The 27956-nt window shown below is 45.8% G+C and overlaps 1 protein-coding gene across 4 annotated transcripts; it reads right to left on the bottom strand.

Annotated features, from left to right (window-relative positions):
* Nucleotides 1–88: 88 nt before the first annotated feature.
* Nucleotides 89–27956, bottom strand: zbtb46.S (zinc finger and BTB domain containing 46 S homeolog). 4 transcript variants are annotated; one of them, NM_001093696.1, is given in 6 exon segments: nt 89–2055; nt 5009–5184; nt 8230–8505; nt 15745–16687; nt 19454–19554; nt 27738–27930. In NM_001093696.1, coding segments are annotated over 4 exon segments (1731 nt in total). In that variant the 5' UTR covers nt 16655–16687; nt 19454–19554; nt 27738–27930; the 3' UTR covers nt 89–1686.

The following is a 27956-nucleotide window of genomic DNA, read 5'->3' as shown; positions in this document are numbered from 1 at the left end:
AATTTGTATGAACAAGCACTGGCACTCAAGTTGTTAAAAGTTTCCAATGCCAAACACCCTGGTAGAAAAATCCAGTCCATATAATATATTCATTGCACGGCGTTGCCATTTTATTGTCTGAGAAATGTGTAATAAAAAGAAAACAGGGTACAATAAATAATGTGTGTGTATAGGAAAGCGCAGGGTCGGCCCCTTGGGGGTGGAGCAGGGAAATCTTCCTATAATATTAGCGCTACCAATCCCCTTTTAGCTGTAAATCTGCACCCAATATCCAGTTCTTGCATATTTCACGAAATTATATATATATATATATTTATATATAAATATTCAATCAATTTATGGGAAAGAGTAAAAAAAAAAGCAAAAGGGGTGGATGGTGACTAAGAGAGGGTCTCCCCAGCATTAGCAAACAGGTTAGGGTGGTAAAGTTCATGAACTGATTAACCCTCTGAGTGACAGAGCAGAGAACTCCATGATATTCTTTGTTTATGTCAAGTGGAAAATAAATGTGCAGCCACCGGATGGCGCTAAAGCACAAGCCAAAGTGCAGCTGTAGTTCAACAACATGTGAGGGCTGCAGGTGACCCTCCCCCTGCCGGAATCAATGGCTGGAGTGGATCATTATCTTCCTGATGGCATGGAGTCAGTTGACGTGGGCAGAGGAGTTACCAGTCCATAGGCCAGGCTGCTCACCCTCAGGAAATGCAGTTGAGGAACAGATCTTCCCACAGAGCCAGGATAAGGGGGGGGGGGTAAGGATTAGGGAGGGGCGGCATGTGCAAACGGGAACTGGTTAAAAATAGACTCAGAATGAGAGATCAGAGAAGCCAGAGCCCACCCAACCAGCCCTCTGTGCCACCACGGATCCTAATCTCAGACCTCAGTTCAACCCAGTGTCTCTCAAGCAAATAGGCAGTGGCAGCTTTAAGTAGTCGGCAGCTGCTTCGGCTGAAGAGCTGGCAATGCAATTAGTGGCTAATTATGGGGGAAGGGCAGGGAAGCCTTAATAATTACTGACATATAATGCTATGGTAGGGTTGCCACGGCCCACCTGGCCGGTATTTTACGGGTGCCATTTGATGGGCGAGTCCCTGCAAGTCTGGTACCCACACATGGAATGTTTTCTGCATGTCCTGCTACAGAGTAACCCACAAGGTTTTGGTGCCCAGATGGAGAGAGAGAGAGAGGTGGTGGGTGGGGGTGCCGTGGGGCGATGGCTCCTCACACTGATTGTGTTCAGCAATTAGAAAACATTAGAAACCTCCTAAAAAGATTTGCTTAAAAAAACAGCAGCTGGCAGGGCAGATGGGGGAGAGGCAGGGGTGTTAGGGGTATTGAGGGAGGTGTGAGTCACATGGGAAAGAATATTCGAAGTGGGGGGGGGGAGTTGCCTCCTAAGCAGTTTGTGAAAAAGTGTGACTTTGGAAACTGGGGCCCCTGGATGGCTGTCAAGGATTTAGGAAGTGTGGCCCCTGAACTGTACAGGTCCCTCTGGCAGCAATCACAGGAAGGAATTGTCAGTGAAGTGAAACCAGTACTGGCCCTGTGGCTGCCAGAAATAAGCAATGGCAAGCGGATCAAACAACCTGCCAAGTCTCCTGCCACCAGTGGGGGAGGGGGGGGACCAGATCATTAGCTTCCTCTGCCAGAAAGGTCTCTTAGGGTCCTTGTTTAACCCTTTCTTCACTAGGCTATCCAGGTAAACTCTTTCATCTGCCCCCCACTCACATCCGGGGTGCAATCCTCAATGTCATCATCTTCGAGTATGACATCATCCTGTGAATTCTCTGCCTCATCTTTCCATTTGATGTCATCCTCTTCCTCCCCGCCCATCTCCTCGTCCACCTTCAGCTCGTCCACATCATCCAGGTAGTGGGCTTCTCCTGCGTACATGCCATCAGGGGAGTGTCCTCCTCCGCCATGAGCCACGCCGCGTCCTACACAATCCACACAAACGCCGTGCCTCCGGGAGCCATGTTTGATGCCAACACTGGCGGCGGACATGAACACGCGGTTACACACCTTGCACACGTACTTCTTGTCCTTACTGTGCACCTGGAGGGGGAAGGTAACAAAAGAATAATTATGGGGGCATCTGGGAACCAGCATTCTCTTCTGTGCCCAGGCACACACAGTCTAATTATCACCCCTTTAGGGGCATATCTGTATAGGAAGCAGAGCTTTTGAGTGCTTCAAAGTTAATGAAATGTGTCTTATTCTCAAATTTTAAAGGAATTGTGTAGTATTAAAATAAAAACTGGCTAAATAGAAAGGCTGTGCAAAATAAAACATGTTTTCAATATAGTTAGTTAGCCAAAAATGTAATGTATAAAGGCTGGAGTGACAGGATGTCTAATATAATAGCCAGAACACTACTTCCTGCTTTGCAGCTCTCTTGGTTTCCACTGATTGGTTACCAGGCAGTAACCAATCAGTGACTTGATGGGGCCACATGAATCATAACTGTTTGCTCTTGAATCTGAGCTGCATGCTGAGGATCAATTGCAAACTGAATAATTATGTCTCGTGTGCCCAGGGCCGCCTTCAAAAATCACAGGGCCCTGTACGGCAAAATTTTCTGGGCCCCCTGTAAAAAGGCCACACAGACATCAGAAACATTAACATTAAACACCCCTAAGTTATAAAAAGCCATTGGTGATCAGGGTACCCCCCTGCAAGTAAAAAAAAAAATACTGATGGCCTGCCCTCTCCCCAAGTTATAAAAAGCCATTCAAGTAAAAAAAAACAAAAAAACATTGGTGGCCAGGCCCCCCTTAAGGGGGTCCCAGTCATGCTTCACTTACTTGATAAGCCAGGGCCCCCTGCTGTCAGTGTGCTGCAAGCTTCAGAAGAGAGAACTGGAGAACCCATACTGCCCGATTTTTCTCCTATTAAGTTCTCTGTAATCATTGGTCACAAAAGTTTAAGTCCTGGTAAAGCTGCATTGGGATTTGATAGGCTGGATGAGACGTTCCTACATCACCTATCCAATCCCTGTACAGCTTTACAGGGACCTATCCTTAAGGACCAATGAGGGTACAAAGAACTCAGATCTGAATAGGAGAAAAATCATTTGTGCACTGGAGCTCCTGTCCTCTTTTCTGAAGCTTGCAGCACACTGACAGCAGGGGGGCCCGGCTAATCAAGTAAGTGAACCATGGCCGGGAACCCGTAAGACACAAAAACCATCGGGGCCCTGGACAACTGTCCCCCCCTGATGGCGGCCCTGCATGTGCCCCCCTTAAAGTCACTGACTAACTCAGAGTTATAGAGCTGAAAAGCAGGAAGTAGTGTTCTGTTCTGTTAGACATCCAGTCACTCCAGCCTTTATACATTACATTTTTGGCTAACTAACTGTATTGGAAACATTTTTTATTTTGCACAGCCTATCTATTTACCCAGTTTTTATTTTTACACTGAACTGTTCCTTTAAAAGAAAACTATACCCCCCAAAAATGAATATTTAAGCAACAGATATTTTTAAGTAAATATTGCCCTTTTTTACATCTCTTGCCTCGTGTGCTGCCTCAGAGATCACCTGACCAGAAATACTGCAGCTCTAACTGTAACAGGAAGAAGTGTGGAAGCAAAAGACAGAACTCTGTCTCTTAATTGGCTCATGTGACCTAACAAGTATAGTTTGTTGGTATGTTTGTGTGCACCGTGAATCATACGATGCCAGAGGGCGGCCCTTATTTTTTTAAAATGGCAATTTTCAATTTATGATTACCCAATGGCACATACTACTAATAGTTTTAAAAAATTATTATGAAAATGGTTTATTTACATGAAGCAGGGTTTTACACATGAGCTGTTTTATGCAATATCTGTTTATAGAGACCTACATTGTTTGAGGGGTATAGTTTTACTTTTAAGGGTGGACCCTCTGGCTTTTAGTAACAAAACTGCACCCCACAGTCTCACTGGATCTTTGCTAGAGCCCCACAACCTGGCACCTTGCTAAAGCTGCACAGTGTGCAGGTCTTGAGATGTCAGACTTGCAGTCCTCCATCTGTAGCTGAACTACAACTCGCAGCAGGTGGGAGATGTATACATAAAATGTGATGGGGAGGCAAAGCAAAAGGTTAGTCCTTCCTGTATTCCCCTTTGTTAGACTCACCAACTGACATGCGCATGCACTGGTCTCCTGAGCTATATATAACTGCGCCCCTCAACCCGTACCCTCCCAGGTCTAGTCGTAGCAGATAATGCAGAGGAGAGATAAGGAGCGCCAGACGCAGGGACAGATGGCACGCAATTACATGACAGCAGAGGACACTCTAGGAAGGGGCCGGCTCAGCTGCCATGGTAACCAGAATACAGGGCTCTTTAAATCACCAGGTTCTGCCCCCAACATATATTCTAGATACAAGGAGGGGATAATATACTGGGTCTGGGAATATAAGGGTACATGAACAGAGCTCTCCTGCAACCACAGAACAATCCTATGCTAACCCAGCAGCTAAAGAGCTTTTCTGCCCTCACCCCGCTACCACAAAGCTTTTCTGCCCTCACCCTCAGCCAGCACCCACAGATCCTCCCTGCCCTCCCCTAGCACCCATAGATCCTTCCTGCCTTCACCCACCAACCAGACATCCTTCATGCACTTACCCTCCACCCACAGCCCTCACTAAGCAGAGCTGAAGAGCACAAAGTATGAAGGGAGGGGTGTCCCCCTGATCTCACACAGGATGCATTCACCCACCTAGTTCCATCTCAGACTTACTCAAGCCTTCTGATTCTAGGTCAGTGGTCAGGACTAATGGTCCAAGCTCCCTTTGCAGTGACCACAGTGTAATACTGAGCGTGTAACAGAATCACAAAAACACTTCTGTCCATATGTATATATGAGTGGGAGCTGCCATGTTATTTTGCTGACTGTACAGCATGCATGACTGCATGAGAGATACCAAGTCTAGATCCCTGGGTTGTAGTTTGGTGTCAGTGTATTCAGCTTTGGGTTCCTTAGAAGCATGCCCTAAATGGTACCAAGGGTTCCTCCGCTTACCAGCGTGTGCCTCTTCATGTGCTCCCTCCGGGTAAACTTCTTGCCGCAGATCTCACAGGGGTACGGCCTCTCCCCTGTGTGCGAGCGCATGTGTCTCTTGAGGATGCACTGGTGCATGGCAGAGAAGCTGCAGTACGGGCACTTGAACTTCTTCCGGATGACCGTGAACTCATTGACTAAAGGAGAAGCGGGAGGTTTAGGATAAGGCAGGATCTCAGAGAAACCTACCTTTACACAGCAAGTCCAACACTTGCCCCCCACCAACATATGACGACTGCAAGCCAAGGAAAACACACACACACACCCAACATAAGCAGCAATAACGGCTCCTTTGTATAAGTCTATAGGAAATGGTGACATTCAGGGGCAGATTTATCAAGAGTCGAATTGAAAATTTAAATTTTAGTCTTTTAAAAGAGAACAGAACCCATAGTTTAAAAAATCCCTCCCCCCTATCCTAGGTAGACCCCCCTCCCTCCTCCCCCCTAGCCTACCGCACCCCCCCCCCCAGGCAAATGCCCCTAATTTTTTACTTACCCCTCCATGCAGATTCTGGCCATGGGAGTTCACGGGCGCAATCTTCTTTATTCTGTCTTTTTTCGGAAGTTTCAGCGAATGCGCAGTCGGAGTAAATTTTCAGTCCGAAACACTGGGCATGTGCCAAAAGCCCCAAAAATTCTGAAAATTTTTCGAAAATGTTTGTGACTTTCGCCGCAAGCGCAGTTGTTTGGGACCGAAAAATTACTCCAACTGCGCATGTGCCGAAAATGCCATCAATACAAGAAGATTACCGGAGAAGATGAAGATGGCTGCCATGAACTCCGAGGCCTGAATCTGCACGGAGGGGTGAGTAAAAAATTAGGGGTATTTGCCCGGGGGGGGGGGGTGCAGGTAGGCTGGGGGGGAGGAGGGAGGGGGGTTCTACCCAGGGTAGGGGGAAGTTTTTTTTTTTAAACTACGGGTTGAATTCTCCTTTAAGAACTCGAATTTGACTATTCGCCACCTAAAAGCTGCCAAATTGCTGTTTAAATGGGAGAGGTCCAGGGATCAATTCGGAGTTGTATGCAGCCTTCCTGACATTTTTTTAAATTTGGGTCGATTCAAATCATCCGAGTTTTAAAAATGAGATTTTATTAATACATTTCAATTGGTTGAATTTCGAATTTACAGGAGTTTAGGGGGATTTTTAAAAACTCACATGAATTCGAAATTCGACCTTTATGTGCCTCCCCGTGTACACTATTTAGCAGGTTTTGCAGAGATTCGGCAGATTAGGGCAGGGTTTATAGCCCAGAGATTTTGGCAGATAGCCCAAGGTGGCAAGGGTGCATTTTGGGAGGTGGTAAGGGAGAGGGGAACGGTTTATTGATTTGGGACCAACACATTAGAACATCTGCTCCAAGCACATTGGGCGAGGCAGAGTACAGTTTAGCAGTAATACACTTATATTCTAATTTCATTAAATGTACTTAAAGGGATACTGTCATGGGAAAAATATGTTTTTTTTCACAACACATCAGTTAATAGTGCTGCTCCATTGCACTGAAATCCATTCCTCAAGAAAGCAAAACAGAACATTTTGAAATCTGTCATGGGGCTAGACATATTGCCCTTTTCCCAGCTGCCCAAAGTCATGTAACTTGTGCTCTAATAAACTTCAGTCACTCTTTACTGCTGTACTGCAAGTCGGAGTGACATAACCCCCCCTCCCAGCAGCCCATCAGCAGAACAATGGATACAAAGGTAACCAGATAGCAGCTCCCTAACACAAGATAACAGCTGCCTGGAAGATATAAGAACAGCACTCAATAGTAAAAATCCAGGTACCACTGCAAATTCAGTTACATGGAGTAGGAGAAACAACAGCCTGCCAGAAAGCAGTTCCGTCCTAAAGTGCTGGTTCTTTCTGAAAGCACATGACCAGGCAAAATGACCTGAGATGGTGCTTACCAATATTACAACTAAAAGAAATACACTCGCTGGTTCAGGAATGACATTTTATATTGTAGAGTGAATTATTTGCAGTGTAAAAAGTGTCATTTAGAAATAAAAATGACATCAGTCTGGCAGCTCAGTGATCCAGGTGCAGATTCTGAACAGTTTTGCAACATTTGATACATTTCTCAATTTTTATTTTGTTCAGTTTTACTTTTATGATCTTTTGTTGGATCTTTATTGCTCTTGGTTTCTCATTGAAGAGCATCATTTGCTACTGTATCTTTGTGATTTTACATTCAATTTTTGGAATTTTGTTTATTATTGACTTGTTCATGAACAATAATAAACGCATGGTAAAAATGAAATGATACATTTCTCAGCAGCATCTCTGGAGTATATCAACAGCTGCCCGTAAAGATTCTGCTCAGCAAGGACAAAGATAACAAATCTATCAACTAATTTGTATCAATTTAGAAGTTTACAGGGTCGGCGACCCCCCCCCCCCCACCCCTGGCAAAATGATGGATAAATTGAAGATAATCATGCTGCTGGATATTGTAATAAGAAGGTGACTAGGCTGTGGACACAGAGAAAGAGGCCAGTCTGTGGGTGGGAGTGTCATTAACCCCTTCCCTGCCACACACAGCACCAGATGGGAAACTTACTGGCCCTCATTATTGTCATAGTCAGGTTCTAGTCACACTGGGGGGGGGGCAGCACAATAACACAATGGGGCTTATCTATAAACAGTGGGCAAATTTGCACCTGGGCAGTAACCTATAGCAACCAATCAGATGATTGCTTTCAGTGCTCAACCTGAAGCTGGCAGAGAAAAGCTAATGACTGATTGGTTGCCATGGGTTATTGCCCAGGTGCACATTTGCCCACTGAGAGCAACAACTCCCTACAGTTCCATTGGGGTTTTTACACTGTGGGTAGTATTGGAAGACCAGGCACCTCTAGCACCTGGATCCCCAGAACCAACTGATGCCAGACCCATGGACAAACCAATATAGATCCAGGCAGGAACCACAATCTCTTCTGGACCTGGACCATGGTTCACCATGGATGTAGCCAAGATGGACCATAATTTGCAAGTTAGGCCACTGGGTGAATATGTCGAGGTTATACCAAACATAAGGAAACTGGAGTTATAGGAAAAGCAGGCTCTGAGACCCCTGTGCATTTCATCTTGTTGGTGATTTATTGGGCAGGGCACTTGTGGGGAATTGATGCTGGAACAAGACTCGGGGTGAGGAAGAAATAACAAGAAAGAAACTTACGAGAGAGGGAGTGAGTACCTTTGGGAAGGTATTCAAACAGCAGGGAGCTCTCTTCCCCTAGAATGTCAGCCTTTAGGGACAGGAGGCTGTTTTTGCTGAGCAATGCAGAGCGCAGGTTGGTGACCTGTGCGTGGGTCTCATCTTTCTCCAGCCCCAGGGGGTGAGACAGGTAAGTGGCCTCACCACCCTGCAAAGACTCCTCGCCTTGGGAATAGAGATCCACTCGCTCCTCTCGGCTGTCCGAACTGCCCGGCTCAATCACTGTCACCTCATCACCTGTTGGTGGGACATTAAAAATTGTAAGGTGGGGGGTGGCAAGAGCACACGGTCACATATTTATATACCTATTAACACCTTATCTGCAGTAGCACTATGTACTTAATCCTATGCACTCTTGACACCTGTCCACACTAGGGTTGCCACCTAGCCACTATTTTACCGGCCTGGTCGGTAAAAATGATGGCTGATCCCAATGTTATTAATAGGGAAAAAAGATAAATATATAGGAAGGCCGGTATTTTTTTCAAGAAAAGGTGGCAACCCTAGTCCACACAGAGGCCCAAACACACTTATACAGTGGGACAGGGGCCCAAATACACATACGTATAGTGGTACAGGTCAGGAGCCCAAACACCCACACATACAATGGGAAAGGGCAAGGGCCCAGAGACACATACAAAGAGACAGGCTAGGGGCCCAGATAAACACACATACAGCAAAAAAATCCCAGATACATCAGTAAGAAGGACAAAATGATATTAACATAAGAAAGGTCTGCAAGAGAGTATGGGTGAAATAACATATGTTGGTTGGGTACCAACAGACCTGTCTAGGTGCAAAACAGGCCCCTGGTGAGGCCCAGTGTGAGGTGGGCATCTTGTTACACTTGCCTGGGAACACACAGACACAAGTGGGAGCCAGAAGGCCTGATAGGCCAGTGCAGCCATAAAATATAGAGAAGCCCAGGATTAATATAGCAGCAGGCGCCCGGCACTAATGGATAAACCTACATAGAGGCTGGAGGCTCCCTAGCCATAACTGTGTTATTTGGTGGGTGACTGTGCTTCCATCATAAACTGGTGGGTGGGAGAAATTATCTGGAATCATTAGTGCCCCTAATACACACAGTGCAGGGCCTTTATAGTTCCTATTAATAGTCCCCCCCACTTCCCTATCCATTTAGCCTTGCCCCCACCCTTCCATTATATCTCCCCTTCCCACCTCTGGCACTAAACCAATACACCCCACGCCTACCACTAACAATACCCTTTCACTCCTGGGAATGACAGCAGTGAGGGGTGGAGAGGTTGGGAGTTGCAAAACAGGATACAGGTTGGACCAGTTTCCCTAATCCCCCCCTCAGTAAATGTCCCCCATCTTGTATTATGAGGGTGTCAAAAAGGACCACCCCTGTATGAGCCTACTGGCAGTCACCTGATTCTTTCGGTTGCTCTTGCCCCTCCCAGTTACAGGTGAGCGAAAATGATACTGATCCTCCAGAGGCCCCTTCTGGCCCTCCTAGCACCACCTTTATTCCTGGGGGCCCCAGGACTTTATTATCATGAGACAGGGACTGGGATCCCAGCCTGCTATGTCTTTCTGGCACACACAAGGTTAATATGTGAAACTTCCCACAGCAGGGATTTTTGAGCCACTAGCCTGCCGCACAATATAATTAGGGCATCTTAAATCCAAAACAGGGACTTCTCACTTGGGAGCCCCAGACATTAATAGAGTTTATATATAGGTGGCCCCAAATTCCTTATACCCCAGTGGCACAGTCAGAACGCTCCAGTGCTGGATAGCTGATATACTGCCTTACACTTCAGCATTATCCCTCCATCATCCATCACCCACCTAGCACCCAACACCCTACAAAGTATTCTCTCTAGGGCACCTGGATGTGGTGCATCTCAAATATACCAAATAGCAGTGGAGGGAAGGAGTATAGAAATGCCCAGAGAGGGTATATGGTTCCTAGCAGTGAAAGAGTATAGAAATGCCCAGAGAGCTCTGGCAGTGGAGGGAAGGGCTATGGCAGGGATCCCCAACCTTTTGAACCCGTGAACAACATTCAGAAGTAAAAGGAGTTGGGGAGCAACACAAGCATGAAAAGTGTTCTTGGGGTGCAAAATAAGGGCTGTGATTGGATATTTAGTAGCCCCTATGTGGATTGTCAACCTACATTGATGCTCTGTTTGGCAGTACTTCTGTTTTTTTATGCCAAAAACTTATCTCCAAGCCAAGAATTCAAAAATTAACATCCAAGGGATAGGAGAGCAAAATGTTGCTCACGAGCTACTGGTTGGGGATCACTGGGCTATGGGAATGCCAAGGGAGGGGACATGGGGCAAGACTTAGGCATATGGTGAATGTGGCCTTGGCATTTAGCTAGAGTCAGGGTTAACATCTCCGAGTGAATGGCATGTGCCAACACTGGGTGGGTATCAGTAGGGGCACAAGCCAGGGTGGTGCCGGGATTCCTGGCTGTTTATTTGCACTAGAGACAGATAGGGATAATTGCAGGGAGTAGGAGGCTGGGGGTGTAGAGTTACTGGGCACAGGGTCACTAGAATAGGACTTTTCTTTGGGGGAGGGGTAGCTAGTTCTCTCTGTACCAGTGTCTCATGGTCCCTTGGGGCCCCCTCCCTTATTGCACCTTTCAGCCAGAGGGGCCTTTGTGTGTACAAAGAGGGGCCCAGTACAGTCTATATGTCTCCCAATGATACAGCACAGCCTCCCCCCAGGGCTAAATCATCTGCCCCCTGAATGCACTTCAGCCCTGTGCAAAGGTTTGTGAGAAACATTCCATCTGCATGCAGGTGAAGGGGAGGAATGTGGGGCAGTGGGGAGGGGGGGCTCAAGAATGTGGTAGATTTTCTAGGCTGGGTCAGTGCCTTTCAATAGCCAGCACCTGCAGGACAGGGTGGGACCCACAGGGGGATGGGGGAGCAATAATAACTACCTTATTTCAGCTTAATCTTCCCCTTAACTGAGGCTTGGAAGGAAAGGGTTAACAGCCCCAGTTGCTGATTTACAGCAGTACCAGCCCCGATGCCCCAGTGCGGATATACAGCAACACCAGGACCAGCCCCCAGCCCTTCAGGACACAGCCCTTGCCCCACCCTGGGCAAATAAGCAAAGCCTGAGATCCCTGTGTGGAAGTCAGGGAGTTGTGCTTATCTGCCAGCCTGTTTGGAGAGGGCACCAGGGAGGGATAATAAAGTTACAGCAGGGTGGAGCTAGAAGAAAGGGCTAGGAAGCAGGGGGGCCCAGGAGCCATTGGGGTCACATAAGGTCTCAATTCATATCCAATTTCAATAAATATTGGTTTAACAAGTCAACATCTAGACATTTTGGGGGCCTGAAAAATAATATGCTGTGGGGCCCAGTAATATCTAGTTACACCACTGGCTGGAAGGCCCATAGGGGAGTACCTTTATTAAGTGGAGCTGCTGCTTCCACAGGGCACCCCACACGCTTTCCAGCAAGAAAATAAAAAAAATATTTCTGGGAATGGAACAGCCATATTCCCTGTAGAAAACCCCCCTGCACAGTCACACCTCAATTCAAAGGCATCTGGGCTCACCTAGGAATCTTTGGCAGAGGAAAAATCACCCACAGGTCCAATGAAATGGCAATGGTAGTATATGGGATCAATTACAGGGAAGATGGGAGATGTAGTCCAGCATTGCTGGAGAGGCCCAGGCAAAGCAACAGGCAAGGGTTGCACTAGCAATTACTCCTGTCCCACCCCCTCCCTGTGGGGGAGATCACAGTGGGAGCAATTATTCCCAAACACATTAAGCCGACTCGTGTCCTTGGTAACCAATCTTGGATCAGCTACAGATCATCCAGCCACCCCCACAGGGTTCTGGGGCATTCCAGGCCAGTCAGAAGGGGAGACACCTTGGTGCTTGAGATTATTTTACAGCATCTGATTATTGCACATCAGGCCATTACGGTGCCTTAATCTGCACATGAGGCCTTATTATTCATTGCCCACACAGGTGAGAATGGAGCTACTCTACAAGGGCAGTTGGTCCCTGTGTGTGTGGCTAACACCAGCCACTCTTAAGGGACCAAGTCAGTATTTTATTGGCCAGTGTATGGGACGCTCCATCGGGTTTCCCTGATCGTCATCTATTGAAAATCAGACAAATGTCGATCAGACGGGTTTAAAAATCACATCCGATCGAGGACCACATTATCAATCTGACGGCATTCCCAGCCTTGTGATACAATCGTTGGGCCTTAGGGCTCACAATCAGATTAGCCAGATATCTCCCACCTCAAGATCAATGAGCAGATCTTTGAATGTATGACAACCTTAAAAGGGGCAGTTCACCTTTAACTTCAATTTTAGTATGATGTAGAGAGTGATATTCTAATCTAAGACAATAGGCAATTGGCTTTAATTTTTTTTTATTATTTGCGGTTTTTGAGTTATTTCGCTTTTTCTTCAGCCTCTCTACAGTTTGCAGTTTCAGCAATCAGGTTGCTAGGGTCCGAATGAACCAAGCACTGATTTGAATAAGAGACTTGAATGTGAATAGGAGAGGCCTGAATAGAAAGATGAGTAATAAAAGTAACAATAACAATACATTTGTAACCTTAGAGAGCATTTGTTTTTAGATGGGGTTACTGACCCCCATTTCGAGAGCTGGAAAAGATTGAGTAGAAAAAGGCAAATAATTTAAAAACTATAACTATGGCAACCAATTGAAAAACTGCTTAGAATTGGCCATGCTATAACATACTAAATTTTAACTTAAAGGTGAACCACCCCTTTAAGGTGAGACCCTATAGGTGGCAATACCCATATGGGTCCACTGCCACTCTCAAGCACAGTGAGACCCTTTAAGGTGCCATTACCTATATGGGCAGCTGATTCAGAAACAGTTCCAGCCTTTGGTCCAATCAGAAACAAGGGGCACCAGAAGACCATTGGGCCCTACAAGTATAAAGTAGATATTACTCCAATCAGGAAAAAAGTGCAGTAATTCATAGAAACAAGGTATTTATTTTCATTAGTCATTTCCATTAGCTTCTCCTGTGTTAGTAAATAAGCCCCATGCTGAGGGGCAGTCTCTTTCTTCTACCTCCTGCTTAGTGTCATGCGACAGACAAGAAAGCAATGTGGGTGTTCTCGGCTGCAGAGCTAGCACTTAGGCAGTTGCTATTTTTATCTAGCAGGGGGAACAGGTGAGTGCTTGAGGCCAAGTGGAGCAAGGGTTAAAAGCAACTTAGCCACACAGTGGTGTTACCATAGGGAAGAGAAGGGAGTGAGGGGGAGGAGGGCAGCAATGGAGTCTGGGGAGAAGGAATGTTGGGTGGGGAAGGGAAACTCTCAGTCCCAAAACTGCCACTGCCAGTGTCTAATGCACCTCCCAGCCTCCCCAATCCCAAACAAACTCATCCAATTAACTTCCCCCCCAACCTCCACTGGATCAGCCTGCCCAAAACACTGCCAGTTTGCAGCAACACTGTGTCTCACTATATATATAAACTTTGCCACATAAAGGACATAGCACTGGCAAGCAGTATAGCAGCGCCAACACAAGAAGCTATACCCTCATACTGTACTAATACATGTATAAATACAGATATCAGTTACAGCGACCATTTCCCTTAAATATATTTAACATTAGGCACATGTTGCCTTTAGGCAGTGGGATTGTTGAAATCCAGAGCCAGCTCAGCCCTTTTCCCTACATATACGATGGTGCTGCCATGGTAGTTTTCTGGGAGTGTTTAGAGAGTTCCCAGCATGCCTCACATCAGATCACCAATCTCATGTTGTTCCCTCTCTCACAGAGCAGAACACATGTCCCACATGTTGCCTCACTGGCACTCCCAGGGCAAAAAGAAATGCTGGCTAGTGTCTCACATAATCGCTCTGATAACACTGGGGGCTCTCAAATTCTCCACAAAGGGGGTCCCACGAGGGATTATCCTGAAAGAAGAGCCTCAGTTACATTGTCTGCAGGCTCAGGCTGGCAGTTGGCTTTAAGATGCTATAGACTAGTTAATGGGTCTACTTTATATACCAGTTGGGGCCTGAATGCCCTTGCTTTCCAAACGTCCCTCTTCTACACTTTCCTGTGTGTATGTTTGTATAGAAACAAAGGTGGTAAGGTGTGACAAGGCCAGAAGCCAACTATGAGTTGTATGAGTCTAAAGGTGGCCATAGATGCACAGATAATATCGTACGAAACAAATTTTCTTACGATATTCGGTGCGTGTATGGTGGGAAAAGAGCCGACCGATATCGGCAGAAGACTTGGATATTAGTCGGCTCGGCAATCGGCTGGACGGTAAATTTTTATTGGGTGCCTTTGAAGGCACCCAAACATCAGCCATTGTTAGTGCTGAATCGTCAAATTCTATTGTTTCTACCTGTATATCTGACGATTCAGCTCTACACGTGTGTATTGAAGCAAACTATCTTTCTTGGAAATAGCTTTTCCAAGAAAGATCGTAATTGGTATGTCTATTGCCACCTTAAATGGCCACCTTAAGAGAAGGGGTATTAAAAGTATAAACACAATTAGGTGGCAGGAGGAACACCCTCGGAGTTGCAGCTACACATGATTTGCTTTGTGTAACAGGAGGCCGCTACCGCTCAGCACACTCACCCAGGCAACTTTCTGCAGCCCCTCTGAATGAGAGAGAATTAGGGGGATTTCACTGTCCCTTGACCTCATTTCTCAGCACAGGGGAAGGCGAAAACTGCCCTGCACGACAGGGGGAAATCCCAGCACATAAGCTCCATGCCGCAACGCCTCCATGTTGGGGGGGTATAGCGACTTGGCTCCTGGTGCACAGTGGGAGGGGGATTCTTACTGTGTATGTTTTAGCAAATGCGGTTCTAAGGTAACTGGGACCACTTCTGAGCTCCTGGCGAGCAATCAACCCCCCACCCTATAGCAGTGAGCACAAAATACTCAGTTCTATGCCACAAGTCATTATACTGAGACTTAACCCAGAGTGAAGCTGTTTAATCCAAACAAGTACTCATACTCATGGGGCCCCTCACCTATTGGTTCCAGTTCAACCATGACTGGGTGGGATTGGATGGGTGTACCAGGGTAAGGGAACAAAGAGCTCACAGGCTCAAACCCAGCCCTGGGTTTACAGCATAATCCCAGGATTGGGTTGCATTATTTTAACAGGATTTTAGGAAATTGAGTTCTAACAGCCTTTCCAGAATACGAACAGCTGAACCCAAACTGAGAGGCTTCTGGGTCTCCATGGAAACTGATAGGACAGGAACTGCAAGGTCAGTGTGACCCATGGATCAACAAAGAGAGTCAACTATAGGCGCCTCAGAGAAGCCTGAACAATTCTTCCAACTGAACAGCCATTCACCTACCTCAAGCTTTATCTAACGATAGGGCAACCCCTGAGCACTACCCCCAGCATAGACAAACAACCCAACTGTCCCTAACCACTACTGCAGCATAGATTAAACATGCAACTCCCCCCAAGCGCTAGATATAATCTGTTACTTACCGGAGTTGTCCTGGTTGCTGTAATGCCACTGTGAGCTGGAGATGAAGGAGGGCTCTGGGGAGCCAGTTCTACAGCTCTCCACCATTTGTTGGGTTATGTGACGAACGGTCTCCTTGTTCTTTCTATTCTTCCGCCTCCCAGAGTGCTGCCAGCCTTCCCCCTGCTCCAAGTAAGATGCCCCAGGGTCACCCTTGTCTGGGCCCACATAACGAGGTGGAGAGTCCTGCTCCTCTTTTATGTGCAAAGGTCCATAACATACATCTCCCGCCCAAACAGAGGACACTTCATCCTGGCTGTCCCCCTTATGTTCAGTGTCCTCCTTCCCATAACTGCTCCCTCCCTCATGACAGCTGGCGATGGCAGAGTCTCCTGAGGAGTTGGCCGGGCTTGTTCTTCTAGCCAGCCATGGAGAGATGCTTCGCCCTGCCACAACAGCGGAGAGAAGAGCCTCAGCACTGCTGGATGGAGCACCCATATCATAGTCTGTTAAATCATCAGAAGTCTCTGACTTTATGCTGATGTCCAGAGCAGCCTTGATGAAATTGTGACAGGCCTGGACGATGTCAGTCATCTGCAGATAGCTGGCGGCAGACATTACCTCAATGACATTCTTACTGGTCAGGGCCAAGTGGGCAGAGTACATAAAGTCTATGATGGCCTTGAAACCTTGGGCAGTGACTATGTCCAGCTGCGTTACGGTAGTCTGCTCTGATGCTTTTTGCACCTGACAGTACAGGGTCTTGAAGTATCGACTGCTGCCCAGCAGGACGTTTTTATGCGCTTTGAAAATTTTTCCCTCCACGATGATGCAGACATCGCAAAGGATGCCATGTTGGCGCTGTTCATTTAACTCCTGCAGCAGCTGCCGGTAGTGGGAAGGGATCTCCATGTCCTCTTTGCGATTATTCATTTGTGGGTGTTTGTCTGCTGCCCCCACACAACACTGCAGGATAGAGAGAGAAAAGGGCAATTATTCAGTAAAACAGAGCCACACTGCTGTCATGGCAATAAAGGCCCCAGAGATAATAAGAGCCCAAGAGATCCTCCTAATTACATGTACCACATAGTAAGGGCCCGGCCTTTTGTTATAAATCCTTTTCTAGTTCACTTACAAGTCCACCAGTAAGCTCCACAGGGCACAGCCTCCCAGTAATCATCTCTAAGCTAGTGTCCAAGGGCAGGGCTTCTCCCCTTAGCCAGTAGGCTTCTTGGTGGGCAGTCCCTCCATTGTATTACTAGTCAGTGGGATCCTTGGTGGGGGGTCCTTTCCAGTATATCACTAGTCAGTAGGTTCCTCAGGCAAAGTCTCTCCCAGTGTATCACCAGTTAGTAGGCATCTTGGTTGGAAGTCCCTCCCAGTGTATCACTAGTTAGTAGGCTCTTTCCTGGGGGGGGGGGGGGGTCCTTCTCAGTGTATCACTAGGCAGTAGGTCCCTCCCATTTTATCAAGTATTACTAGGCTTCATCGGGGGGGGGGGAAATCCCTCACTGTGCATCATTAGCCAGTAGTCCCTCCCAGTGTATCACCAGTTAGTTGGCTCCTTGGTGGGGGGGGGGGTTCTACACAGTGTATCACTAGTCAATAGGCTCCTTGTTGGGGGATCCCTCCCAGTGTATCATCTGTCAGTAGACTCCTTGGTGGCGGGGGTCCCTCCTAGTACATCACTAGTCAGTAGGCTCCTTGGTGGTGGATCACTAGACAGTAGGCTCCCTGGGGAGTGGGGGTCCCTCTCAGTGTATCACTAGTCAGTAGGCTCCTTGTTGTTGGTGGGGGGGGGCTCCCAGTGTATCACTACAATCAAGTAGAACTTGTATATTTACTCTTTAATCAGGTATCAGGAACCCTTGTGTCAATCCAAAGCAATCATACAATCAATCCAAAATGGGTAATGATACCACGAGGCACAGAATATTGCTGCTGCAAAGTGGCTTTATTCTTCAACACTATTGTTGAAGAATAAAGGCACTTTGCAGCAGCAATTCCTGTGCCTCATGGTATCATTACCCATTTTCAGATTGACTCCCAGTGTATCACTAGTCAGCAGGCTCCTGGGGGGGGGAAATTAGTTTATCACTAGCAATCAATAAGTTCCTATGTTCAGTGTTTCAGCGTTTATGACAGTGATAACTCCAATTGCACAAAGTAGACTCACAGAAAAAAAAGACGACCCAAGAATAACTTGACATGGCCAGGATGGCTACAAATATTTATGGGCACAGAGGTTAAATAACCCCCCACACTGGTACAGTACTGTGAATGGCCTGCCTACCTACATATACTGCTTTGCAAATTTGCACTTAAAAATCAGAGAGTCAGGATCCCACTTCTGTGCTGCATTCCAGGGCACAGAACATCAAAGGGGCTCACAACCACCCCAGCCCCCTCTCTCCCTCCTCCCCACACCCTAAGGGTAGGGACACACTGGGCGATTTGGGGAGATTTAGTCGCCTGGCGACTAATCGCCGCGACTTTCCACGACCAATCTTCCCCGAATGCCTCCCCTCGCTCTGCGCCTGGCTAAAATGAAAAATCGCGATTCGTTTTCCGAAGTCGCCCGAAGTTTCCTCGTGAGGCAACTTGGGGCGACTTCGGAAAACGAATCGCCGCGTGTGATTAGCGCAGGCGATTTTTCATTTTAGCCAGGCGCAGAGCGAGGGGAGGCATTCGGGGAGAAAAGTCGCTGCGATTAGTCGCCAGGCGACTAAATCTCCCCAAATCGCCCAGTGTGTCCCAGCCCTAATGCTGCTTGGCTTGGGGGGTGGAATTCTGGCTTAAAGAATCAAACCCTGGAGCATGCGGGGAGCAGGTAAGGCCACAGGTAACATGGGGGGGGTACAAAAGGGAAAGACAGAGAGCTAGAAAACTAAAATAAATTTGGAACCACAGGTGGGGAACCAATACTAGAAGCTTGTGGGCATACAGAATAGGAAGGAGAGAAGAATAGCCACAAAGCAGAAAAGCGAGCACACATACTGTTGTAGATAGATTGAATTAACATAGCATGGATTGTGTGAGCACAAGTAATATTCACAGCAGCAGATGTGTAAGTGGGACAGAACTGTGTCACTAATTAGCAATTATGTATCAGTGGGCAGAACCGACTGCACATCCTGCACAAGGCACTGTCCCAAGACAGAAAGTTATTCTCTGCAAGCACTGTGGTTTTCACACCTTTCTATAGGAGCTGCCTGTCACCTGGAGACCAGCATGTCCTGTTATGATAAGTAGAAGCCACAATGTACAGGAAGCCAGCATCCCAGGCAGGGGCATCCGGCTGTATAACACTCATCTTAATCTTATTAGGTGATACATAACTAGACTGTAAGCTCCTAGGATCAGGTCTTCCACTACATCACTAAACTGTAAGCTCCTTTGGCCAGGGTCTCTAATTACATCACTAGACTGTAAGCCCCTTTGGCCAGGGTCTCCCATTACATTACTAGACTGTAAGCGCCTTGGGTCAGGGTCTCCCATTACATCACTAGACGGTAAGCACCTTGGGCCAGGGTCTCCCATTACATCACTAGACTGTAAGCTCCTTGGGCCAGGGTCTCCAATTACATCACTAGACAGTAAGATCCTTGGGCCATGGTATCCCACTACATCACTAGACTGTAAGCTCTTTGGGCAAGGATCTCCTATTATATCACTAAGATATTATAGGATCTCCTATTATATCACTAGACAAGGGTCTTGTAAAAGACTTACCAAGAGCCAATCTGTGTAGATTCTTGACTAATGATGACTGGGTGTCATATGAGCTTGGAGCATGATGGTTGCCACGCCACTGAGGGAGGTCTGGGGAAGCCCTGCAAAGGCAAAGGTAATAAAATGTTTTCCATAGAAAGACTATGGGCCTGAGAATATATAGTTATCTACAACTGCCCCAGCCCCAACAAATACAGCATTTTATCTATACAGCATGTTCAGTTAGATCCTGGAGAAGACTGCTGGACCCCGGAGCAAGCCCAAGATAAACCCTCACCCAGCTCCAGCCCAGAAAAGCCGTATCTGAAGGTGGATACACTATAAGATCCACTTGTTTGGTGAGATCGCTGATATGCCCAACTAAAGAATATTGGGCTTTAACATGGCCAAAAGATTGGATTACAATGGTAGCCATTGTGGTTTCCAATCAGAACGGATAATCAAATCTGTCCAAATGAAATCTGGTTGATTTTCGGCCAGATATTGGTCTTTTGGACCAGTCGGAGGTCCCATACATGGGCAGATAAACTAAAAAGCTAAAAAGCTGGCCATAGACACAAATGACCCTACTTTACTAATGTGAGGTCTACTTTTCGTGATATTGTCCCATTATGAGCTACATCCATAAAAGCATTGTTAGCACTTCATGAAAAATATTACTTCTAAATATCAGAATGAAAAGCATGAAACAGGAGGGTGATTTAAACAAGCTGTTTGTTGTGTCTTGAGATCTACTGATCCCCAGCTAAAGGTCTACTGATCTACCTTTTGGACACCCCAGCCATACACAATCTAAAAATTGGACTACATTTTCGGATCGTGTGTGCCCGACATTTTTTATACCATGGCAATTGGTCGTTTAGTCTATCAGACAGGTTAGAAGATTTATATTGGCTACTAATAAGATCTCTGAATATATTGCCTATCAACGTGTCACTATGATATCAACGGGTAACTGTCATTACTATCTGTCAGACATAACTTTTGTACGACTGCGGTCTGTCAATTAAAGGGGTTGTTCACTTTCAAACACTTTTTTCAGTTCAGTTGGTTTCAGATTGCTCACCAGAAATAAAGACTTTTTCCAATTTCTTTCCATTTTCGATTTCTGACCATTTTTCTAATATTGAAGTGTAACGTTTAATTTTTCACCTTTTAAAGCAGTTCTGGGAGGGGGGTCCTACTGTAAAGTCCTGCGCAGGTCCTCTTTAGTCAGATTCAAAGTAAAATACACAGATAAATACATTACACATATATGACCAGCCACCCCTTGGTTTACAAAAATCCCCCCACCCACACTTAAACAAATGTCACAAGTGCATCATTGGCCTGGGGTAGTGCATATATACATATAACCAAACCAAACACTCCGTTACTTTCTGACTCATAAGCGGAACCATCTGAATGTACTGGATACTTTTCCATACAACCACAGGTTATTACAGAAAGGATGACCTCAAATCAAATGCCCCACCCAAAGGCACAATAAACCCATGGTCACTGTATTGTATACATGACATGAGTGAATAATTGAACAGGCAGTCCTCTTATATGATACCACAAGACAGTAAGCTCCATGGACCAGTAACTCCAATAACACCAGTAGACAGTAAGCCCAATGATCATGGTTTATCATCATATCACTGGACTGTATACTCCTAGGGCAAGGTATTTCATTAAAACACTAGGCTTTAAGCTCTCTGGGGCAAGATCTCCCACTATACAATAATATACTATAATTTAAAGGGATACTGTCATGGGAAAAAAATTTTTTTTCAAAATGAATCAGTTAATAGTGCTGCTCCAGCAGAATTCTGCACTGAAATCCATTTCTCAAAAGAGCAAACAGATTTTTTTATATTCAATTTTGAAATCTGACATGGGGCTAGACATTTTGTCAATTTCCCAGCTGCCCCATGTCATGTGACTTGTGCTCTGATAAACTTCAATCACTCTTTACTGCTGTACTGCAAGTTGGAGTGATTATCACCCCCTCCCTTTTCCCCCCAGCAGCCAAACAAAAGAACAATGGGAAGGTAACCAGATAACAGCTCCCTAACACAAGATAACAGCTGCCTGGTAGATCTAAGAACAACACTCAATCGTAAAAACCCATGTCCCACTGAGACTCCTTCAGTTACATTGAGAAGGAGAAACAGCAGCCTGCCAAAAAGCATTACTCTCCTGAAGTGCAGGCACAAGTCACATGACATGGGGCAGCTGGGAAATTGACAAAATGTCTAGCCCCGTGTCAGATTTAAAAATTGAATATAAAAAAATCTGTTTGCTCTTTTGAGAAATGGATTTCAGTGCAGAATTCTGCTGGAGCAGCACTATTAACTGATTCATTTTGAAAAAAAATTTTTTTCCCATGACAGTATCCCTTTAAGGGTAAGGGCCTTCCACTATCCTATTATACTGTAATTTTCTGAGTTAGGGTATCTGAGTTAGGAGTATACAGTCCAATACTACTATCGTGTAAGCTTACTGGGACAGTGTCTTCCACTATACTACTTCAGTGTAATCTTGTTATTTAGGTATGTTACCCAATTTATTCCCAATTTTCAGTGAAGCCTCGTGCCACTACCAGGGGTACTGTTTGATATGGGGGAAGAGGAGACCAATAATGCTGCTCTTCAGGCATCCAACTACCGCATATCAAAAGCCACACAGCTGTATGTCACAGAATATATAAATTTGGTACAGAGAAACCCCCTTTCTCTGGAACAGGATTGCAAGGGACCCATTTAGATAAAAAGTGGTTATTTTCCTGTGGTCAGATCTAATATCAAATTCCTGGTGCTGGTAGATAATTTCCCCCTGTAGCACAGAATTCTAACCCTCCAGCAATGTTTTACCTGAACATGATGTTCAGTGGGTGGATAGGAATTTCCTTGGCAAATGCATTGGCTTTCACTAGTGTATGTGTGGCCCTAAGTCTGCGTATATACCCCATGTGCAGGAGGACCTTGCTCTGTAAGGGAATAGAGTACATTATATTTATTTTTAAATACAAACTCGCTGCAGCACTTGTGAGATAGTGTTTATTGTGCCAACAAACCAGGCAACCAGGCAACATTTCTGGCTCCAGCCATTAAAACAGAACTCATTATATATCCTTCAAGATCTTCCCCTGTCCCTCAGATTTCACTCACAGTAAACAAAACCACCTTTCATTCCACCACACAGGCACGCTGCCTAGGATTTATCCTAGACTCACATCTGTCTTTTTCACCACCCATTCAAACACTTACAAAATCTTGTTGTATTCAACTGTGCAACATTGCCCGAATACAACCATATCTCAGTTCAGAAATCAAGTAAAACACTGATTCAGTCTCTCATCATCTCCCGCCTTGATTACTGCAACCTACTCCCTGTAGGTATTCCAACAAATCACCTTTCACAACTCCAATCTGTTCTAAATGCGGCTGCTAGACTCATCCATTTATCTCACCGCTCAACATCAGCTGCTCCCATATGTATGTCCCTTCACTGGCTCCCAATCTCCTCTAGAATCAAATTCAAATTACTAACACTCACATTCAAGGCCCTTAATAATGAAGCCCTTCCCTATATTTCATCCCTGATCTCCAAATACACTCCTTCACGAAACCTTCGCTATGCTTCTGATCTTCGCCTCGCTTCTCCTCTCATCACTTCTGCCCATTCTCGTCTACACGACTTCTCTTAGGCTTCTGCTTTTCTCTGGAACTCTCTGCCTCGAGCTGTCAGACTTTCTCCTTCTTTCCAAACATTCAAGCGCTCCTTAAAGACCCACCTGTTTAAAGAAGCTTATTCAATGTACCTTAATTAATCAATCATTGCTGTATCATAAATCACAAAATTGTTTCTAAAATCCTAATGTCTCAATTGCATCCTGACCTTTAGTTTGTAAACTCGAATTTGTAGGGCCCTCTAATCCTATTGTACTCTGTAACCCTTGTTTGTTATCCACCATTTATTCCCTGTTTGTTATAACTAAGGTAAAGCACTGCGTATCTTGTCGGCGCTATATAAATAAATGATGATGATGATGAATAGAGTTCATTATATTTAGGGACAAAAGCAGCCCTCTGTAAGAGAATATGGTACATTATATTTAGAGACAGGGTTCGGTGAATCTCCCTCATGTGCAAAGCCACGGCCCCACTCCGTAAGGGAATAGGGTCGATAATATTTAGGCACAGAGGCCGTGTATATCGCCCCCATGTATATGTGGGTATATAAACAGACAGACACAAAGGGAGGGCCCATTCTGTAAGGGAATAGGGTACATTATATTTAGGGACAGAGGCATGTGTATATCCCTATTTCCAGGAGGGAGGGCCCCGATCTGTGGGGACAATTAAAGGCAAAGGGACAGTAGAGCCGGTGTTGGGCTGGGGGTACCATGGTTTTAGATGCAGACAGACTGCCTCCAAGCACTGTCCCCACACAATATATACTATTATTATTTACCCACCCCCAATCTGTAGATTATGGCAAATGCCAGAGAGACTGCTAAAAGACGTCATAAATAGTAACTATTTTTTGGGCCCATGAAGGACTGTTTGGGCCTTTTGTACTTGAAATACCAGGGCCTACATTGCCATAAGCCAATACATATATAAAATCTTCATACGGGTGCAGTCTCCATGGTGATGTCAGTCTGTACAACTGCTTCACTAGCTGTGACCACTGGCCTGGTCGGGGAGGGGATACATAACCTGCTGGCTGCAAGGAGCAGATTGGGCTGGGAGTGATCCAAATCCAAAAAGGTGGGGAGGAATTTGATTTGATATGGGAATGAGATACAGGAATGGAAAAGGTAAAGGGGTTAGAGTTAGACAAACAGTGAGTGGGCTGGAGGAGGAAAGAGATATGGGGGGGAGATACAGGAATGGGGTAGGACAATGAAGGCACAGAAATAGTTAGTGGCTAGGGGGTGGTAAAAGTTATGGGGGACATATACCAATGGGGGAGGGAAAGGAAGTAGCAATGGAGTGGAAGTAGGAAGGGATTTTGGAGGGAGATACGTGAATGAAGAGGAAGTAGGAAGCTGGGGGGTTAAAGGGGGGGTTATGGGAGGGAGATACAGGATTGGGGGTGGAAGTAGAAATTGAGGAAGGAAGAGATATATAAAGGAGATACAGGAATGCAGGTGGAAGTAGGAAGTTGGAGGAGGAAGGAATATGGGAGGGAGATAAAAGAATAGGGGTGGAAGCAGGAAGCTGGGAGAGGAATTAGGAGGCAGAAGTATAGTGAGTGAAAGAGTTTGGACTTGAGAGCAATGTACACAAATTAACTTGGCAGGGAGGGCGCCTGCACACAGAGAATGAACCAGGAATCAATAGATACAGCCCCTTCCTATATAACCACTGTCTGGAACCGAACACCTAAAGAGGCTCCTTTGTTAGCAAGCTCTTTAACATTCATAGTTATATAGCTCTCCTTCTGTATTCCTCTTTTCTGCACTCTTAGCAGTTTGCTCTGTGTACAATATGAGCGAGGCAACAGGGGTCCAAGAGCAATTACACATTCCATAAAACAGGAAGTTGGAATTTCATATCAATCTGTCACTTCCCTTTCCGATTACTTCCTCTAAAAGATTACTGGTCAATTACAGGGTTTCAGGGTCCTACCAAGTATGGAGAGAAACAATGTGCATAGGTGAGACTAGAGCCAGGGAGGAATGAGCCATACATCTACTTGTGTACAGGTGTGACTAGCACTAGGTAGGAATGAAACATTCCCCTACTAGTGAACAGGTGAGACTACAACCAGGTAGACACTAACCATACTCCTTCTTGTGTACAGGTGAAACTAGAGCCATGGAGGAATTAACCACACCACTACTTGTGCATAGGTGAGACTACAGCCAGGTAGGAATGAAGAATACCCCTACGTGTGTACAGGTGAGACTAGTGCCAGGTATGAATAAGCCGTACACCAACATGTGTACAGGAGAGATTGGTGCCAGGTAGGAATGAACCATTCCCCAACTTGTTTACAGGTGAGACTACAACCAGGTAGGAAAGAACCATAACCCTTCTTGTATAAAGATAGGACTATTGGCATATGGTAAAGAATCATACCACTACTTGTGCACAGAGGAGACTAGAGCCAGGTAGGAATGAACCATTCCCCTACTTGTTTACAGGTGAGACTACAACCAGGTGAAATTCGGTGCAGGTGAGACTAGAACCAAGTAGGAATGAACAATACTCCTTCTTGTGTACAGGTGAGATTATAACAAGGTGTGAATTAACCATTTGCCTTCTTGAGGTAAGGCTAGAGATAGGTAGGAATAAACCATACCCCTACAGGTGAGCGTGAGACTCAAGACAGCTTGGAATGAACCATACCCCCTACTTATATATGGTTGAGACTAGAGCCAGGTAAGAATAATCCATACCCCTACTTGTGTAGAGTTGAGACTACAACCAGGTAGGAATGAACCATAAACCTTCTTGTGTTCTGGTAAGACTACCGCCAGGTAGTAATAAACCATACCCTGACTTGCGCACAGATGAGGCTAGAGCCAGGTAGGAACAAACCATACTCATTCTTATGTACAGATAAAACTAGAGCCACTCAGGAATGAACCATACCCCGGTTGACACAGGTGAGACTACATCCAGGTAGGAATGAACCATAACCCTACTTGTATGCAGGTGCAGTTAGAGTCAGGTTGGAATGAACCATAGCCCTTCTTATGTACAGGTAAGACCAGTGCCCCATCTCTGCTTGTGTATAGAGGAAACTATTGTCAGGTAAAAGTGAACAATACCTCTACTTGAGTACAGGTGAGGTCAATCTGCACCACACAAAAATATCACTACAGGCAAACATTCCTGAAAGTTAGAAACCATAAATACTGACAAGCACTCCGCAGTCCACTCGTAGGGTGAAATCATTCAAGTTTATTTCAGCAGATTAAAAACATTTCAATCCGGACGCGTTTCGTATCAAAGATACGTCGTCATAGGTATCACTACCTATCTTTGATGCGAAACGCGTCAGGATTGAAATGTTCTTTGATACGAAACGTGTCAGGATTGAAATGTTTTTAATCTGCTGAAATAAACTTCAATGATTTTACCCTACGGGTGGACTGCGGAGTGCTTGCCAGTATTTATGGTTTCGAATGCACATCACCTACAGCTACTGGTTACGCACCCTGGCCGCCCGTTTACCTTGGTGAGTGCGGCTTTCAGGGGCGCTTCACCAATGAGGCGAGTTGAGGCTGTCGCCTCAGGTAGCAGCACCCCACTAGGTACCAGGGGCAGCAAAAATGCTGTTCCTGGTACTTTAAGAGCCACGTTTTCAGTTTTCAAAACAGAAATTTGGCTCTTCTAGCGCAGAGAGCAGTTAGCGTACTGGCCCTCTCTGCTGCCCTTGTGGACCCCCTCAGGCGCAAAAAGGTAAGTGCACGGTGGAGGGGGGGGCGGCAGCAACTGCTGCTGCCTCAGGCGGCCCCTTTTCCTAAACCTCTATGTATTGATTGAAAAGTGTTGTAAACCCAAGAGCATGGGACCTGGGGTATATACACCCAGGTCATCGGATTAAAAGGGTAACGGCTAGAAGGAGGCTATTAGTTGTTTCTATAAATGTATAAATTTTAATAGCGGGTTTGAGATATTTCCCAGTAAAAAAATATTCATGCATACTAATGCCTTATAAGAATTGTAGCTTGAAATTGAGCTTATTCTTATAGTTGAATAATTGCTGCCTTACAGGTGCAATTCCACCAGTTGGTTGAAATAAAAACCCTGAAAAAGAAATTCTAAAGTGGTGGAAATACAACTCCCCAAAGACACAAATACATAAGGCAGGGTAAATATTATATCACCTCTAATCCAAAACACCCCAGTGGGTGAAAAGGGACGACCGTAATTCTAAATTCCTCAGTGGGATAAATATCCATAGCAACACCCCACCCAAGTACAAACAACCCCCCCCCCCCCTATATCCAAATGAAAATACAGAAATACCCCAATAAACAGAAATACCCCAGTGGGGCAACTATACCATTATAGTCCCTCACAGATACAATTGCCCCAGGAGAAGGTGAGGCAGACAGAACTCACAATAACAGTAACACGAGTACAGCTGACAGACTAATAACCCAGTGGGGCAGATACTCCATAAAGACAGTGGGGCAGTTACTCTATGAAGGAACAAATAAAGAAATACAATAACAGTTGCCCCAGTAGAGCTGACAGACACCCAACATAACAATTATGATACAGACAGACAGATCTTTCCAAGTGGAAGTACACATCACAGACTCCCCCGGTACCTGTCAGTGCAGCTGATCGGCGCCTCCGCTCCCGGTCACTCGGTGTCTGTCTCCTGTGCGCGATCCCGACTCTGTCAGACGGCGCGGGGGGCGGAGATAGGGCGGAGCCTAAACTGAGTCGGAGTTGGGTGGGGCGTCTGGCTACCCAGACAAGGTGAACCCCCGCCCACTTAGCTCTAAAGATTTGACACTCTTCCGCCAGAGCTTCCCACTTTGGGG

Source organism: Xenopus laevis, chromosome 9_10S (assembly GCF_017654675.1).
Source record: "Xenopus laevis strain J_2021 chromosome 9_10S, Xenopus_laevis_v10.1, whole genome shotgun sequence".
Lineage (NCBI taxonomy): Eukaryota > Metazoa > Chordata > Amphibia > Anura > Pipidae > Xenopus > Xenopus laevis.
The sequence above is the reverse complement of the archived record's forward strand: the minus strand, read 5'-3'. Positions and strand labels throughout refer to the sequence as shown.